The following is a 20,791-nucleotide window of genomic DNA, read 5'->3' as shown; positions in this document are numbered from 1 at the left end:
TTTCATGTTATCAGTCGTTCATGCTGGACTAAGTAATTTTAAAAATAAATTGTAATAAAAAAACGTTTTTATATTAATAATATGGTACAACAATATCAAAAGAAAACTGTTCAGTTAGAAACAAAGTTCGATATGTTAGCCCGAAATGAATAAATGTAAATCGGATTAAAAAAATGTCCATGTTATTTTTACATGTTATTTCAGGAGAAGGGTATATTTCCTCTTCATCTTTCCTGTTCGTTTCCTGGCAAAAAAGGATACCAGATAACGGAACACCTCCTTAACTCTTTGGCTGATCCTGATGTCCGCATGGCCTTGGATAATTCATACTTAAACTATGCACAGGTCAGTTATATTATATGTGTTTCATTGGTCAGTTTCTGTTCAAACTATTGTCACACTTTAAACTTATTCGTCATGCATGTATCATGCATGTATTTGCATCTCCACATGTAATGTTGTGACCCTTTGGCTGTGATCATAGCGTAGTATCTGTGTTAACTGTGGCAGACAGGGGCAAGAGTCAAAACATCATTATTATCAATACTTGATTGGAGCGACGGCGGATCGCTGGATCGATTATTATGATTCGAAAAATAAATTCGATTTAGAAAAATTGATTGACAGCTGAAATAATAAACAACTACAAAAAAATGTGATTTTAGAAAATACAGGAAAACATAACTTTTGGTTTGGATGAACAAATAATCAGATTTATGTTATGTCAGCGGTTGGGGTCTTAGACATGTGATGAGATGTAGATTTGGGGAGATTCTAGTCAGTCGTTAGCTGAACATCAGAGAGAACAGATGACTCAAGGAGGAGGGGGGGTCTTTCCATGACGCAGGGTGCAGCGTTTTCTCAGGCAGCCAAGATGTGAAGACGTTGTAATCTCTGAAGATGCCGGCCGGAATCGTGAAAATAAATGTTCGTATATAATCCACATATGTGTTGTGTTATTTACATCTGTTAAAAAGAACTGTTTGTCTACAACTGTTTCGATACGTCCACGTCAATCGTTTCCTGTTAGAACCGTTGCATAAATGTTAAAATATACACACTAGACGATCAACTAAATGATACAACGTATACACATACACGCATTTACAGATACATGAATATACAGAAAAAACATAAACCCCACTATTCAACATGTACGTTGTTATAGAACATATTCATATGCACACACAACGTAACACACACACACACACACACACACACACACACACACACACACACACACACACAAATTCACATTTTTTGCTTATCTGTTTATCTGTTCAATTACTGTTTCACTAAAGTTAATATTGGTACGTTTGTTTGTCTGTCACACTTTATATTCTCCAATACATACCCAATGTTATCTGGTAATTACTTTATGAATTTTTTAGATGAGGATTGATAATTTGGATTATTTGAACTATTTGGACTACTGTTCTCATTTTGAGTGTTATTTGCACAATGTATTTAAATTACCATTAAAAATAAACGAGATAAGATTAATAGAAAAATAAACATTTTGGTAAAATCAGTGTATAGTAAGTGAGAATTTACAACATTTATTATTCGACACAAAGACTGCAAGATAAAAATTTCCTTACTTCACAGAGTTTCAAAGAATGCCTCTTATCCTCAGAGAAAAAATAGTTTTCAAAATAAACAGTAATAGACTGGTTATAATTTTACTGGTCAACACATAAATTGATTTTGCAAAATTTTAATTTTTACAGTTTATATGTTCTATCCTGTATATTGAGCATTTTCACCTGATTTAAACGTTTGTATTTATATATCCACTGAGATTCTCAATTCATTCTTTGTGTAAACTTTAATTTCTAAACTATATATATATATAACTACTTAATTTACTCACATAAAATTAATATACGAAAGTATAGATTTATGCGTAAACTTTAAGTATTTACTTCAAAAGTGCTCAATATGTAGGTAGAGCTAGTTAGTAATTAGCGATTAAGCTACACTGAATATTCCGCGTTTCATCCCCTCTAGGACTCCTCGGGCTTACCTGATAAGATGAGATGAAATAAGCCTGAAGAATCCTAGAGTGGATGAAACATGGAATATTCAGTGCAGCTTAATCGCCATGTATATTTTATAAATTACTATATATATATATATATATATATATATATATATATATATATATATATATATATATATAATTTTATTAATTTCAGTTCAGGTATATTGTTAATCCAATATTTTTTAAAAGTGCTCAATATATGTGTAGAGCTTATAAATAAACAAATGAAACTATATAAATGTTGTAAGGAGTCCATGCATATCGATTTGGAGTCCTGAAGAGACATGGAAATGTTGAAATGTTAGTTGATCTGCGTAGACTCCTTATATATATATATATATATATATATATATATATATATATATATATATATATATATATATATATATATACATACATACATATATACACACATATATACACACATATATATATATATATATATATATATATATATATATATATATATATATATATATATATATATATATAAAACATTTGAAAATAAAATGAATGAATTCAACGTTATTTCAGGTAGTTATTTTCAGTAGCCAAATGGATACGGTCTTTGCTAATGAAGCCAGAGATGGCTTCCGTCGCCGGGTTTGAATCAATCAACTGGTGTTAATCGTGACACTCTGCACTGAAGATTCCCGAAAGGATGAAACACTAGTGTCTATAGGTATTTAATCATTATCATAGTAAATAATCATGTGTGTGTGTGTGTGTGTGTGTGTGTGTGTGTGTGTGTGTGTGTGTGTGTGTGTGTGTGTGTGTGTGTGTGTGTGTGTGTGTGTTGTTTCCCATTCGGAATCATCATATTGATAAAGGGAAAATTATTCCCAACTAGCATTTAGGTAAAAGTGCTCTCTCATATGAATAATTTATAAATAATCATTCAGAAGTATGGCATCTACAAAAATGTGGTACATTCCAGCACTAGCGTGAGTTAGTTGAATGGGAGAGCTTCAGACTTCCAACTCTAGGGTCCTGGTTTTAAATTTTGCTAGGTTCAGCCATGTTCTAAGTGACGAAACACGTGTCCATGGATAATTAGATTTTAAATATATATGTATATGTATATAATATGTACTTAAAATATATATGTATATGTATATAATATGTACTTAAAATATATATGTATATGTATATAATATGTACTTAAAATATATATGTATATGTATATAATATGTACTTAAAATATATATGTATATGTATATAATATGTACTTAAAATATATATGTATATGTATATAATATGTACTTAAAATATATATGTATATGTATATAATATGTACTTAAAATATATATGTATATGCATATAATATGTACTTAAAATATATATGTATGTGTATATAATATGTACTTAAAATATATATGTATATGTATGTAATATGTACTTAAAATATATATGTATATGTATGTAATATGTACTTAAAATATATATGTATATGTATATAATATGTACTTAAAATATATATGTATATGTATATAATATGTACTTAAAATATATATGTATATGTATGTAATATGTACTTAAAATATATATGTATATGTATATAATATGTACTTAAAATATATATGTATATGTATATAATATGTACTTAAAATATATATGTATATGTATGTAATATGTACTTAAAATATATATGTATATGTATATAATATGTACTTAAAATATATATGTATATGTATATAATATGTACTTAAAATATATATGTATATGTATGTAATATGTACTTAAAATATATATGTATATGTATATAATATGTACTTAAAATATCTATGTATGTGTATATAATATGTACTTAAAATATATAGTTATGTGTATATAATATGTACTTAAAATATATATGTATATGTATATAATATGTACTTAAAATAATATGTATATGTATATAATATGTACTTAAAATATATATGTATGTGTATATAATATGTACTTAAAATATATATGTATATGTATATAATATGTACTTAAAATATATATGTATATGTATATAATATGTACTTAAAATAATATGTATATGTATATAATATGTACTTAAAATATATATGTATATGTATATAATATGTACTTAAAATATATATGTATATGTATATAATATGTACTTAAAATATATATGTATGTGTATATAATATGTACTTAAAATATATATGTATGTGTATATAATATGTACTTAAAATATATATGTATATGTATATAATATGTACTTAAAATATATATGTATGTGTATATAATATGTACTTAAAATATATATGTATATGTATATAATATGTACTTAAAATATATATATATATGTATGTAATATGTACTTAAAATATATATGTATGTGCATATAATATGTACTTAAAATATATATGTATATGTATATAATATGTACTTAAAATATATATGTATATGTACGTAATATGTACTTAAAGTATATATGTATATATATGTAATATGTACTTAAAATATATATGTATATGTATGTAATATGTACTTAAAGTATATATGTATATGTATATATGTACTTAAAATATATATGTATATGTATATAATATGTACTTAAAATATATATGTATATGTATATAATATGTACTTAAAATATATATGTATATGTATATAATATGTACTTCAAATATATATGTATGTGTATATAATATGTACTTAAAATAATATGTATATGTATGTAATATGTACTTAAAATATATATGTATATGTATATAATATGTACTTAAAATATATATGTATGTGTATATAATATGTACTTAAAATATATATGTATATGTATGTAATATGTACTTAAAATATATATGTATGTGTATATAATATGTACTTAAAATATATATGTATGTGTATATAATATGTACTTAAAATATATATGTATATGTATGTAATATGTACTTAAAATATATATGTATATGTATATAATATGTACTTAAAATATATATGTATATGTATGTAATATGTACTTAAAATATATATGTATATGTATATAATATGTACTTAAAATATATATGTATATGTATATAATATGTACTTAAAATATATATGTATGTGTATATAATATGTACTTAAAATATATATGTATATGTATATAATATGTACTTAAAATATATATGTATATGTATATAATATGTACTTAAAATATATATGTATATGTATATAATATGTACTTAAAATATATATGTATATGTATATAATATGTACTTAAAATATATATGTATATGTATGTAATATGTACTTAAAATATATATGTATATGTATATAATATGTACTTAAAATATATATGTATATGTATGTAATATGTACTTAAAATATATATGTATATGTATGTAATATGTACTTAAAATATATATGTATATGTATATAATATGTACTTAAAATATATATGTATATGTATATAATATGTACTTAAAATATATATGTATATGTATGTAATATGTACTTAAAATATATATGTATATGTATATAATATGTACTTAAAAGTAGCGATGATCTAAAAGGTTATCAAAATTCATACAAGAATTGTCTGCAAAGACCCTTAATGGATAAGAACATGCTGCCTCCTGTGTATTAAATAAAGGGTTCTGTTTGAAATGCCATTCAGATTCCAGAGTTCAACAGAATGATTTAACAAGGTACTTCTGAAGAAGGTTTGAGGGTACATCTGCCGAAACGTTGTGTGAATAATACCCATTATTAGAATAATAGTCAGAATAAGCCAAATAATATAAATTTTGAATACTTACAAGTATTTCTCTCATGTCAACCTATGTAAACTTCAAACAAAGTTTTTATTTTTTAGTTATCAGAAAGTCAAGACGATTCCTCATTGGATAAGGTCAACTGGTCTTTGACTGGACGGACACCTTTACACATTGCTTGTGGACATGATGAAAATCACGAGGTAAGAAAAACAGAAACGCTCCTCAAAATTACTCAATAATTTAGTTTTTTTTAATAAACAGGGACAGTTCATTATTACATTAAATCATCACAGTTGCCCTCTTAAGTAATAAAATAGACTTGCCCAATCTCATGGTCTTGTTCATTGTCCCTTATCCTCGAGTGTCCTCTAGGCTTTGATAAGCCATCATTAAAAAAAAAGTAGTGGGAGGAATGGTGAATAACATAAAAGGAAAATAATAAGAGATGTAGTGAGAGCAGTGGAATGATGTAAATTATAAAAAAGAGGAATAAGAGGGAAAAAGGAAGAAAGTGATAAAGTTAAGATGGAAGAGGAGGAAGGAATAGAGATGAATAGATTGAGAGTTTAACCTTCAAAGTCAATGTAAACAAATTGCTGTTGAGCCGTCTCCATAAATAATCAAATTCTGTCCAATTTACACCATTAGTGATTACTAGGGCTGGGACAACAGCATATTCTTTTCATTGTTTGAACTCTCTAGTGTGTAGCCGTTGGTATCTTATATGCTTTTATTTAGTGATGTGGTTCTTTTTTTTTTTTTTTTTTTTTACAAGGGTGTCACCACTTATCAAGGCCCAGAGGCCACTCGAGGATAAGGGTTAATAGGTATACATTAGTCATTGTGATTTTAGCATAGTAAACAGTGGGAATTTTGTAACTTTGATTACTTAGGGGGACGATTCAATTAGAACTTGTTCACATTGGACTTTTTCTTTTCTTTTTTTTTCATAGGTATCAACTCATTATCAAGGCCAAGAGGCCACTCAAGGATAAGGGTTAAAGAGTGTACAGTAGAAATTGGACAATATAATAATTATTAGTAATGAAAATTTGTTAAATTTGATAACTTATATGGAACGGCTCATCAAGAACTTATTTACGTTAGACTTGAAGACAACCATATTGTAGTCAGCCGGAAAGCAGGAAAACGGAAGACAATTCCACAGGCGTGCAGTTCTAACAAAAAAAGCTTTGTTCATGGAATCTACGTTTAGGTTTAGGCACAGATAAAGAGTGGGGGGAATTATTGATAGTGTTTACAGCTAGACGAGTGTTTCTTGTGAAAGTTTTGCGAGGGGGGACCATAGATTGAAGCTCAGTCGAACACTTTCCATGAAAATAACGATACATCAGAGACAAACTCGCAACATCTCTTCTGTGAGATAGAGGTTGCAAGGAAGAGAAAAGGACATCTCCTACGAGGCTACAAAGTCTATTTTGAACTCTATCAAGGCAGGACAAGTCCTTTCTAGCAGCTCCTGCCCAGATGTGGCAACAGTATTCCATCCTTGGACGTACCTGGCTCTTATATAGAGAATTGCATCAGCAGTGAGATATCTACTGGATCGATAGAAAGATCCCACCATTTTTCCAGCGGCCTTGGCAACAGATTTGATGTACGTGTTCCATTTAAGATCAGGAGTAATGGTCAAGCCCAGAAACTTGTCAAAACTTGAGGCCTCCTGAAGACGAGAGCCATTCATTTCAATTGATGCCAGATGGGGATCAGAATGTTGATGATGTAAAGAGAGAAGCTTGGTTTTAGATGCATTAAAAGTAACCAGCCACTCCTTTCCCCATTGTACTACATGCTCAAGATCAGAGGAGAGAGAATTGGAGAGAACTTGGTCGTTTACTGTCTTAGATGTGCTACCATAAATGGTAGTGTCGTCAGCATAAATGTCTACAAATGATGTAAGGATGTGATTTGGAAGATCATTAATGTAGATCAGGAAAAGAGTTGGGCCCAGGATGGACCCCTGAGGGACACCGGCATTAATACTGTGGGCTTCTGATTTTTGCCCCTCAACTACTACTCTTATGAACCTATCAGAAAGAAATGATTTAATAATTGAGAAGACATTTCCAGCTATACCATAGCTAGAGATCTTATGAAGTAAACCTTTATGCCATACCCTATCAAAGGCCTTAGATATGTCAAGAGCAATTGCCCTAGAAAGGTTGCCTCCGTCGAGAGATTTGCTAATCCTATGAGATATAACTGTAAGCACATCTGCTGTAGATCTAGCAGAACGGAAACCATATTGAGTGTCACTAAGAAGGTTATTTTTGTTGAGATGGTTGATTACTTCTGTATTTAACACAGATTCCAGCAACTTACTCATGACGCGCAGGAGACTTATTGGCCTGTACTGAGAGGGGGATGAGCGATCACCTGAATTCTTAAATACAGGGCATACTGATGAAATTTTCCAGGGAGATGGGAAACTATTCTCCTTAAGACAACGTTTAAATAGTTTTGTAAGTATGGGCGCTAGTTCAGGTTGAAGTTTTTTGAGTACTATAATTGGAATACCGTCCGGGCCAGTTGCTTTACTGGAATCAAGGTTTTTGATTAGCTTGGCAACATCATGTACAGATATACGTATATCACATAGTGTGTTTTCAGATACAGGAGGAAATATTGGGGGTTGGCGGCCTTGATCGCAAAAGGTAGAATTAGCTGCAAAGTTCTTGACAAAGAGTTTGGCTTTGTCTGATGCTGACGAGATTACCTCAGGTCCATTGATGATAGTTGGGATGGAGCACACGCTTCTGTTCAGAATTCTGTTTGCTATTTGCCAAAACTGGTGGGAACCAAGCCGCTGCTCAGCTACTTTGGACTTAACAGATTGAGCATACAACCATCTTGCGCTCTTTATTACCTTCTTACAATGGTTGCTGGCAGTCCTGAAAGCGGCTTTAGTTTCCATACATCTATTACGTTGGAAACAGTGGAAAAAGTGATTTCTGTGCGCAATGGCAGCAGCACATTCTGGAGAGAACCATGGCTGGCTGTTAGGTTTTTGCTGAAACTTTTTCGAGGGTATGAAACGATCAATACCTACAATTAACCATTCCGTCAGGTCTAATACTATAGAGGACACATCCTTTTTAAATATGGAATGCAGAGGTAGATCAGTTATAAATGTACGGAAGCTATCCCAGTCAGCCTTAGTGTATCGATATACTGTACGATGGAGAGGTACGTCTGGGAACTTATTACATTTCATTTTTATCTTAATTGATACAACAGAGTGGTCGGAAGATCCAAGAGGCGACAGAACAGAAACTGAACATAGTTCAGGGCAAGTTGTGAGAAAAAGGTCTAGTAGGCTCGCATACTGGCCGTCATTGTTGGGCACACGGGTGGGTTCCTGAACAATCTGAGTGAGGTCATAGGCAATGGAGAAATCATGACAGAACCTCCCCTCATCATCGGTCTTGTTTGAGTGGGTCAACCATTCGACGTTGTGAACATTGAAGTCTCCACATACGTGAATGTTAGCTGAAGGATAAGCAGATAGGACTTGGTCAATTTTCTCAGATATGCTTTTAAATATAGTAAATCCGCTGTTGTGGGGGCGATAGAGAGTAAATAAAAATGCCGTAGTGTGAGCTAAAGCAACCCGGAAGCACATATAGGGTAAGTTAGGATCTTCCCTGGAGATGTCCCTACCACATGGAAAGCTATCTTTAATATAGGCACATATTCCATGCCCATGGCGATCTTGGGGGTCAGATTTAGAGGTTAAGTTAGAGTATCCTTTAATTGCGAACTCTTCTAGGGAAATAGCCTGTCCAATGCCAGTTTCACTTAAAAATAAAAGGTCTGGTTTAGTCTCCTGTAATTGGGTTTCAACCTCTGGAAGGTTAGAACGTAGACCCCTGATGTTGGAGAAGGAGACATGGTAGTAGAGGTCTACGTTGGAAGTTGGAGAACCGGGTTTAATCGTGTATTTTTTTTGGTTGATTAACTGTGTCGGATATATACTCGAGAGTCAAAACAATGAAAAGAATATGCTGTTGTCATAGCCCATAGCCATAAACTATCAACTTACATTCATTAACTATTATCCTCGAATGGCCTTCGCGTCTTGATAAGCGGTAAAAAAGAGAGTTTATTATGACGTCACACTGTATTTGACTTTGTGCAAATCTTTGACTTTGTCATGGAATAATGTAAATGATTGAGAGGAACGAAGGAAAGAGAGAGACGGTAATAAGAGAAAGAGGAAAAGAAAAAAGAGGAAGAAGAAAAGAGTGAAAAGGAAGAGAATTCTGACATCACACTGTATTCTGATTTTGTAAAATCTTTTGACTTTTTAATGGAATGATGCAGATAATTAAAAAGGAGAGAGAGAGGGGGGGGGAAGGAGAGATAATCTATTACTACGTCATAATGTATTTAATGAAATTCTTTGACTTTGTAACCATCTTTGTGAAAACATGATTATCAATCAATGTCAAAATAAGAAATTATATTTAACAATATCCTTTATTATACAAAGGGCAGTTGTCTGTAGGTATGTGTGTTTGTATGTCCAGCTAAACGTAAAAAAAACACTCGACTAACTACAACCACTATATACGATTTCCCCGACTCTATCTGTACCCAAAACTAAACACAGATTCCATAAATAAAGCTTCTTTCCCAGAACTGCCCGCCTGTAGAACACTGTTCCACTGGCCTGCTTCCCGGTTGAATACAACATAGTAGCCTTCAAAGCCAATGTAAACAAATTGTTGCTGAGCCGTTCTCATAAATAATCAAATTCTACCCAATTAACACTACAAAGTATTGCTATACTACCACCATACATTCATTAACCCTTATCCTCGAGTGACCTTTAGTCCTTGATAAGTGGTGACTCCAAGTTAAAAACATACAAAACAAACCCCTATAAACTTGATATTTTCTTGACGTGCCTCGGATGCATAATATGTAAAATTTAGAAAACTTTATTCATTCTCTACCGGTCAACTGGGCCATATTTCGTTCGAGAGGGGAAGTCTGTTTTTCAGTGTTATTATGTATTAATTGGAAAAGAAAAAAAATGACTCATTTTTAGAGGAACCTGTTACATAAAAAGAGGAATGGGCTGGGTGGAGGAGGAGAGGATTAGGAATTGGGAAAGAGTAAAACGGGAGTGGGGGAAAAGAAAAACAAATAAAGAGAAGTAAAGAGATAGAAGTATTAATAGAAGTATGTTACACTTTTATGCTTGGCAATGTCGGGGAGTTGCCCGGGTGTTTGGAGGTGTGTGTTGAGCAAAAGAAAAAAAAAACACCGAAAAATAGTAGTAGGTAGGCACGTACCGCGAAAGAGGGAAAGAACGGTGGAAAAAAACGTGACGTCTTTGCCGTTGCATCCATTGCCAGAAGTGGAGAAGGTTTGAATTAAGGCTAGTCAATTGAAAAGAGGGGATGACTTTCGAAAATATCGGCGAAAAAAGCGATCCCCTCCTTGTAGAAAATTGTCCAGTTTAGGGTGAAGGAAATAATGTTTTTAGTCAATTTTTCGATATTTATCCTCAGAAGGGTCAAGCTTCAAAACGATACCAATCTCGTGAAAATGTGTCACCTCTGTTGAAAGTTTTAGGCATACATACATAGATACATACATACATACATACAAACATTTTTTTTTTTTTTTTTTTTTTACACAGTGATCACCACTTATCAAGGCCCGGAAGCCACTCAGGGATAAGGGTTATTGCAAGTACATTACGTTAGTGTTGAGATTTGATGGAATGTTTACTTAAGGGGGCGGTTCATTAGGAATTTGTTAACATTAGACTTGAAGACATCCAAGTTGTAGTCCGGAGGGAAGCAGGCAGACGGAACAGAGTTCCACAGGCGTGCAGTTCTAAGAAAGAAGCTTTGTTCATGGAATCCGCATTTTGATTTAGGCACAGATATAGAGTGGGGGAAATTTTCACAGTGGATTCAGCTAGACGGGTGTTTTTTGTGAAAGATTGGCGAGGGGGGACCAGGGATTGGAGCTCAGACGAGCACCTGCCGTTGTAAATAACGATAAAACAAGGATAGGCTCGCAACGTCTCTTCTTTGGGAGAGGGGTTGCAGGGTAGAGAAAACGGCATCCTCCACTAAGCCACAAAGTCTATTTTGCACTCTGTCAAGGCAGGATAGGCTGTATTTAGCAGCTCCTGCCCAGATATGGCAGCAGTATTCCATCCTTGGACATACTTGGCTTTTATATAGATAGAGAATTGCATCAGTAGTGAGATATCTTCTGGAACGGTAGAAGGATCCCACCATCTTTCCAGCGACCTTGGCAACAGACTTGATGTATGTGTTCCATTTCAGATCAGGAGTAAAGGTCAAACCCCAAAGCTTGTCAAAACACGGGGCCTCTCTCAGACGAGAGCCATCCATCCCAATTGATGCCAGATGGGGATCAGAGCATTGATGATGTAAGGATAGGAGTTTGGTTTTGGATGCATTAAAGGTAACCAGCTACGTCTTCCCCCACTGAACCACACGCTCGAGATCAGAGGAGATAGAATCAGAGAGAACTTTATCATTTAAAGCCTTTGATATGTTGCCGTAGATGGTCGTGTCATCAGCATAGATGTCAACGAATGATTTAAGTATGTGTTTAGGGAATCTGAATAACAATAAATCTCACCAGATTTCCAGTGTCTTTTATCTCTCTCGATAACCAGCACAGGTACCTTCACATTATCTCAACAGCCGCTTACCATTGATTTCTAACTGGTATCAGCCATTGATATTCTTTGGGATTTAGATAGAAAAAAGCTTCCCCAAGGTCCCAGTTCTTTCAGTCCACGCTTTCAGGGCATAGTGTTATGTACCTATGTGTGTGTGTGGGGGGGGATAAGATGAGGTGTATATATTCTTGTGTATGTGATGTCTATATAATTGTGACATGGCCGTGACCATCTGTCTTCTGTGTGTGCTCATATGTGTAACAGTCATGTGTGTGTGTGTGTGTGTCACATATAAGAAGATCTCAAGATCGGTACCTTTTTTTCATTCTTGGTCAGTGCTCCCCCCCCCCCTGCTCTTCAAAAAACACGACTCGATTTTATTGTTTGGAAAAGTTTTTGTTTGGATTCCATCGTTGACAGGGTCGCTGCATCACTGAATCGATTCATATTTTTTTCTTCTTTTTTCGCTTTCTCATCTTGAATCAAGATTCTAGTCTTACTCAAGAATTCTCTGCGATTCCCCATTAACTCTAAACTGTCAAACTATAGACGGTGGACTGTCTAGAAAATGCATGTGTGCCCCAATTTTTTATATTTGAAAATGTGGTGTGTGTGAATGATCTCTGACCGGATGCACCTGCAAGCCAATACGCCCATAACAAGTCAGAGTAGTGTCGTTGGGTTTGATAAATCTGAACTTTTTGAACCACATCGCACTTAATACCATCCCGCACTAATCGCGTTATTCATCTCATGGAATCCATAACACAATAGTATTTTGCGGTTTCAGTTTTTTTTTATTTCCTCTGATCTGTTTTTGTTTTATTGCAGCATCCTAGTTACCCATTAATGTTCACAGTTTATGTGAGTTGGCCTCTACATTCTAGGATCTTCCTGGAAATTTTAGCTGTTTCTTTTGTGTTTAGTTTTTATAAAGGAGTCACAACTTATCAAGGCCTAGAGGCCACCCTAGGATAAGGGTTAAAGATTGTACAGTAGTCAATGGGACAATATCATAGTAATCGTTAGTAGTGGAAATTTGGTAAATTAGATTGGGTAAGGGGACAGCTAGTCAAGAATTTGTTTACCTTGGACTTGAAGACAATCATATTATAGTCAGTTGGAAAGCAGGGAAACGAAAGACAGTTCGACAGGTGTGCAGTTCTGGGAAAGAAGCTTTGTTCATGAAGTCTTCGTTTAGGTTTAGGCATAGATAAAGAGTGGTGGAAATTATTGGTAGTGGTTTCAGCTAAACGAGTGTTTTTTGTGAAAGTTTGACAAGGAGGAACCATAGATTGGAGCTCAGACTAGCACTTCCCATAAAAATGATGATAGAGCAAAGACAGGCTCGCCACGTTTCTTCTGTTGGAAAGTGGTTGCAGGGAAGAGAAAAGGTGATCCCTATTTTCATTATTAATATCTATTGTATCTTCTCAGCCTTCTCCCTGATTGCAATTCCTCCCATGTTTTTAAAAAGTTTTCCGGGATTGCTTCTAGTGCTCCTACAATTATTAGCGTTATCTAGAATTTCTTCAGGTTCCAGATCTCTTTCAGTTCTCTGGCCAATTCCATTTGCTTAGCTTTCTCTATCTCCTTGATATAAACCATGTGAAGTACTGGGGTGGTAAAATTTACGATCTAGCAAGATTTTTCCTTCTTATTAACTATTATGATATCTGGTTTCCTTGCTTGAATAGATTGATCTATTTATACCTCCATGTTCCAGAGAATTTTATGATTTATGTTTTCAAGTATTGTTACTTGTTTGTGTTTGTACCATTTATCTGGTTATTCAAAATGCATAGTTCCCAATGTACCACCGTCCCCATCTGATTGTGTCTGTTCTTATATTCTTTTGTGGCTAGTTTGATGCATTCACTTATGATGTAGTTTACCATTTCATCTCTTTGTTTACAGAGTCTACATTTGTTGTTTTCTTGTGTTTTGTCAATCTTAGCTTTGATATAGTTGTTTCTATTTTGTGCAGCTGATTTTCCCTGTTTAGGTGCCCATTTCATAGCCATGTCAAGGTGTCTTCATGAGTTTCATCTTTTGTCATCCTTATGAAATGTCCATGTAGCTGCTTCTCCTCCTATTCTTCTTTTCTTGTCGTCTCCCTTGCCTCTCTGTTCTGTCTTGTTCATTTTTACAGTGTCTCTTGCTGCAATGATTAGCCTTTCTATGTTTTGTATTTTCCAATTCTTTTTCTTTTATGTGTTATTTACACAGTTTTCTATATTAACCTGTCCTCTTCCGCCATCTTTCCGTTTCATGTAGAGTTGGTCAGCATCATCCTTTTAATGTAGTGCGTTGTGTATGGTCATAAGTTTCCTGACCATTTGGTCAAGATGCCTCAGTTCTTTGGTTCAGCCTATGAACCACCCGGAATATCTTACGAGTGATACTGCCCAGTGCCCATGTGCTTATGCCTTTTATTGTTTAGAACTCACAAATATTTGTATGTGTTATGTTTCTTAGTGTTCTTATCTCCCCTTCGTTGGGTAGTTTCATACCCTCTTCTGTCTTCAGCTTTCTCCTTCTTATAACTAACAGTGCACACTTTTCCATTTCCAATTCCATTCGGATATCCTGTCTGCAGACACTGGTTGTGTTTATAAGCATCTCTAGTTCCTTTTTGCTTCTTGCAAAAAGTTTCAGGTCATCCATATACATTATATACATTAAGTGTATGGCAGAATCACATTGACACACCGGTTCTCGCCAGATCACCAAAGTTAAGCAATGTTGAGCCTGGCCAGTACCAGATCGGTGACCATTTGGGAAGGCAAGGTGCTGTATGTACCTTCTGAGAAGGTTGGATGTGTGGCCAATACCCATGCCCCGAATAAAGAACTCCTCACTACAAAAGCATCTACAAAGTTGTGGACAACCTATGCCCCTCCAGGGGCTCAAGGCTATGGATGGATATACATTAGGTGGTTCATTCTTTCGTCTGTATCAGTAACTTTGTGTCCAGCTTATCATTTCCTTGGTATATTGTTAAAGAAGTATCATGTCTATAATGGACAGTAGTGGTAATAGGGAATCTCCTTGGAAGATACTTCTTTGTATTTTTATCTCAGTCATGTCTTCATGTTCTCATTGCATTTTCAATCAAATTGATAATCTTGTCTGGTATTTTGTCCATCAGCTCAAACATTCTATTATCCATGCCTGAGGGATCGTATCATGCATTTACTTGTGACGATCCATGCCATGGCTGTGTTCTTTATTCTACTTTTTACCACCTTCATGATCTTTTGTTCTATATATTGTATATCATGTGTCACTTTTTCCCTTTTTGGCATTCTTTCTGTTCCTCAGAAAGTAATCCACCATTATTAAGGGAGTAGTAAATTTGTTCTCTTAGTCGTGTCGTTAAAATTTTCCACATGGTAAGCAGGTTATCAATACTAATATTACTATCTTACTTCCATTTGAAGAGATCATTTTGTGCAAAACACTTTTTTGGTATTTTTTGATGATGATGATGATGATGATGATGATGATGATGATGATGGTGGTGGTGGTGGTGGTGGTGGTGGTGGTGGTGGTGGTGGTAATTATGATGATGATATATAAAAACAGTTCTGTCATCTTTTGTCTTGTTTGAACTGATTTGTTTTGTGTGGTCAAAAATGCTGACAAGTCTAGATCCTGAACGTTTAGTCTGGCAGTGTGGACAGCAAACGCTGTTTGCTCTTGTTTGATTTGCAAACACACAGACAAATGAACACACACACACACACACACACACACACACACACACACACACACACACACACACACACACACACACACACTTAAAATGCCTTCAATTAAATTGCACTCTTTTTTTAATTCTTACTAGTTGTTTAAAAAACATTAAAATTAGGTCATTTCCTTTTCGTTTTTTACTTTCTATCATATTAAACCAGTCGATATATATATATATATATATATATATATATATATATATATATATATATAATCAAGCAGACATTATTGAATACAACGGACATACTTTGCTTTATGATTCTTTTTTTTTTTTCGATTTTCCATATAAACTTTTTATATTAAAATCGAAAATATTGATGAAAGTTCCATAGAGGGCTTACGATTCGAATCATCTTCAGATGTTGATGAGGTGGAAGTGAGTAAGGGCAAAAATGGAAGTAGGAAGTGAAAAGTAAAATGTACAATAAATTGTATCAAGTGATGGGAGGTTAAAAGTATATAAGAAGTTGATTAAAACATATGTGTGGGGGGGGGATGTGTGGGTGTGGCTGTGTGGGTGTGGCTGTGTGGGTGTTTTATAAAATCTTTTTTTAAAAATATTTTTTATTAATCAACAAATTTGAATATATATATATATATATATATATATATATATATATATATATATATATATATATATATATATATATATATATATATATATATATATGTATAAGGAATGTAAAAATACCAGCGGTAGTTGACGTTATGCTTTGAGAAAAATAGAAAAACCGAATGAAATTATTAAAATAACGTTTCGTCCTTACATATGTGTGCGTATGGGAAGGTTGGGTTGTTCGATGTCTATATATACACTTTTAAAAATGCGTTAAAATAAATATGTACATTTTTTTTCCCTAAAACCTCCACATATTTTAGATATATAGATGACATTCTTATTTTTCTCCCTAAAAACACACAAATAGAACAAATTAGAAATAAATTAAATTTAGTGGAACCATCTATAAAATTTACACATGAATCCGAACAAGACCACTCCCTAGCTTTTCTAGACATACTCCTCATCAGATCAGAAACCGATCTGAGTTTCAAAGTACATAGAAAGACCACACACAAAAACGATTATATTCATTACGCACCACAATGATAAAATAAAGACTGGCATGATTATTGGTTTTTTCTTGCGTGCCTTTAGAATATGCAGTCCCCAATATCTTAATGATGAATTTCAATATATTACGAATGTTTTAAGAAAACTACAGTATCCATCCTATTTCATTTCTTACGCAAAGAAAAAAGCTACGAAAATACACTATAACATAAACACACAGAAAAATAAAACAAATACCTCACTATTAAACAGACATCTTTTCATTCCCACCCACACCAAAAATACAAAAATCTACGACACTCTTAATAAACTTGGTTTTCACTTGATACAAACAACTTCCTCAACAATAAAACAGACATTAAAAACTACCAAGCACTCTCCCAAAACCCTCACATCCGATGCCGGTATATATTCCATCCCATGTAACAACTGTCAACAAGCGTACATAGGTGAAACACAACGAAAATTGAAATTAAGACTTAACGAGAACAGAAGAGATATAAGGAATGGTAACGCCCTAAATGCACTCTTTTGCCATTGTGCAGAACACGATCACTCATTTAATTTAGATCAAGCGAAAATTATTAAATACGTGATAGATAGAGCTAAAAGAAGACTTTTAGAATCAGCACTAATATTAAATACTAATACTATTATGCAAAGAAAAGGCTTCTACCATTTAACCCCTAGCATAGGGAAAATAATAATCAAAGAACAAAATATCAAAACAGATCCTGGCTAACTGTTTTTCCTTAAATATTTCAACAAAATGAATAAGTTTACAGGAAAAAAAAAATGTACATATTTATTTTAACGCATTTTTAAAAGTGTATATATAGACATCGAACAACCCAACCTTCCCATACGCACACATATGTTTGTCCTTCCCGACATGGGTAGGATTCAAAAGCTGTTTTCTTTTTCGTATGATCTATGACTTTTTCTTTTCTTGCCTTTTTACTTACATTATCCTGAAGATGTCCTCTGAAATAAGGACGAAACGTTGATTATTTTAATAATTTCATTCGGTTTTTCTATTTTTCTCAAAGCATATATATATATATATATATATATATATATATATACATATACATATATATATATGTGTGTGTGTGTGTATATATATATATATATATATATATATATATATATATATATATATATATATATATATATATAAAATAAAAATTACACTTAAATTTACCAAAATGATCCAAGATGGTAAAATTAAAGTATATTATAAATATTAAAGAATTAATATTTATAAAATTATCTCAGCCAGATGTAAAAGCTCGATAAAACCAAATAGGAAATAGAGTTTATAATATGAGTAAACAGTTAATAAAATAAAATGAGTTAAAAACATATTTAATCCGAAAAGGAAACACTAGATAAGTGGATAGTCCTTAATCCGTGGAGTTTCGAAGAAATACTTTCCTTCTCATCAGAGGGTAGGAATTAGCAAAATGCGGGATCGGATTTTGCATGCAAAAGTATTTGATGAAACAAAAAGTAAGTCAAAGATCTTACTTGAAAACAAAAAAAGTGAAGCAGAGGGAATATAGTGAAGAAAAAGGTGATTACACATGAATGGATAGTCTAGTGGAAGATAAAAAATCCAGTGACGGTAAAATCCAAATGTATAACTTCAAGAAAGTTAAAAGAATTTCCATTTGTACAAGTAAAATCAAAGGAAATCCCGAAATTGGAAGAAGATGGTCCATAATAATCCAAAGGCAGAAATCCATGGAATAATTTACAAAAAAGTGTGTACAAGGAAAAAAGGAAAAGATTTATATTTATGCCTCAGAAGTAGAGTGAAAAACATATCTTATTTTTCTTTCATTAATATTATTGGAATCTTTTCCTTTTTTCCTTGTACACATTTCATAAAATTCATACATACGATTATACGTATATCTTTGTTTACAATACCTCTACAACAATTTGTTTAAAACTACAATTACAATTCATATATATCTCCCCTTAAAAACTTGCAAAATAAATACTCTCTCTCTATAGATATTAACTGTAGCGTCTTTAAATCAAAATACGCTAACGGAAACAATTTACTGCACGAGCGTCGCCCTTTTAAAATTCATCATTCAATAAAATAAAAAGCTATAGCAAACATCTAAATGACTACTTTAAATACAGTTCCTGATTTCAAAAAAAGAAAAACCAAAAGGTAATTATATATCTATATATTTTTAAATCAAATTTATTATGTAAATTCAAAAAAAAAATATATTTTTTCTACTCATTTCTATCTCTAACCTATACCAATTTTCTTATTAATTTTCTTATAAATTTTAAATCCAAACCTTTTACTTCAATTTTTCAGATTCATCTGCCTTACTTTTAATGCTAGGTTTATTTTTGGTGTCTTTTCAATTCAATAGAAATCCTCCTAAATTTGCTGATGAGGAGACCGTGCTTACCAAAAAAACTATGTATAATTGTTTTACGTGACTTCATGTATACCACAAATAAAAAGCACGGATTTCCGAAACGATCGTACAGATAATTGACTTTGTTGTTGTTCCTTCTTATGAAACTGATTTTTAATTTAATTAAATTTTGATTTTTAAATTTTAAAAATTTAAAAAATTTTTAAATTATAAATCACATTACTTAATATATATATATATATATATATATATATATATATATATATATATATATATATATATATATATATATATATATATGGGGGGAGTCAAAGGGAGAGAATAAAATCAAACCTCTACAAATTGATTTGAAACTTATATAGCACTCAATAAAGAGAGAAAATGAAGGTATAAAAACTATATAGTAATATATACATAGATTTATTTACCTGATAAGGACATGCATCAATTAGGGGTGTTGGGTTAGTGAAAACTCTTTATACTATGGTATTTCGGAGCCTAATGCTTCTCATCAGAAGCTGGCCTGCTGTTTGAGCATTAGTTTTTATTTTTACTTGGGAATCACCAGTTATTAAGGCCCGAACCTCACTCGAAAATAAGAGCTAATGAATGTGAGGTGGGAGCTAATGATGTAAATTAAATAGAATTTGATTATTTGTGGGGACGGCTTAACAAGAACTTGTTTACATTGGATTTAAAGGCTTCTATGTTGTATTCAACTGAGAAGCAGACTAGCGGAACAGTGTTCCACAGACGGGCAGTTTTGGAAAAGAAGCTTTGTTCACGGAATCTGTGTTTAGATTTAGACACAGATAGAAAGTGGGGAAAATCGTATATAGTGGTTGTAGCTAGTCGAGTGGTTTTTTTGTGAAAGTTTTGCAAGGGGGGAACCATAGATTGGAGCTCAGTCAAGCACTTGCCATGAAAATAGTGGTAAAGCAGAGACAAGCTCACAACGTCTCTTCTGTGGGAAAGAGACCCCTACTAGATTTCGAAGCTGGTTTGGATCTTGATCGTTTATTTCATATAAATCAGATGATTATTGTTGATATTCGTTTCCCCTGATATCTTTTTTAGTAGAATTCTTGAAGACATTGACGGGAAGGACCACGTGTA

General features: G+C 32.7%; 1 protein-coding gene across 3 annotated transcripts in view; it reads left to right on the top strand.

Moving 5' to 3' along the window:
- LOC145292856 (ankyrin repeat and MYND domain-containing protein 1-like) overlaps nt 1-20,791 on the top strand; it is a 143,447-nt gene that overhangs the window by 73,963 nt on the left and 48,693 nt on the right. For all 3 annotated transcript variants that reach the window (XM_080138957.1, XM_080138956.1, XM_080138958.1), the window contains 2 exons: nt 205-345; nt 5,838-5,939. In XM_080138957.1, the coding sequence (XP_079995083.1) occupies nt 205-345; nt 5,838-5,939 (243 nt within the window). The remainder of the gene's footprint in view (nt 1-204; nt 346-5,837; nt 5,940-20,791) is intronic.

Source organism: Euprymna scolopes, chromosome 14, assembly GCF_053919585.1.
Source record: "Euprymna scolopes isolate OS-2025 chromosome 14, ASM5391958v1, whole genome shotgun sequence".
Classification (NCBI taxonomy): Eukaryota; Metazoa; Mollusca; class Cephalopoda; order Sepiida; family Sepiolidae; genus Euprymna; species Euprymna scolopes.
This window is presented reverse-complemented; position numbering and strand designations above follow the sequence as displayed.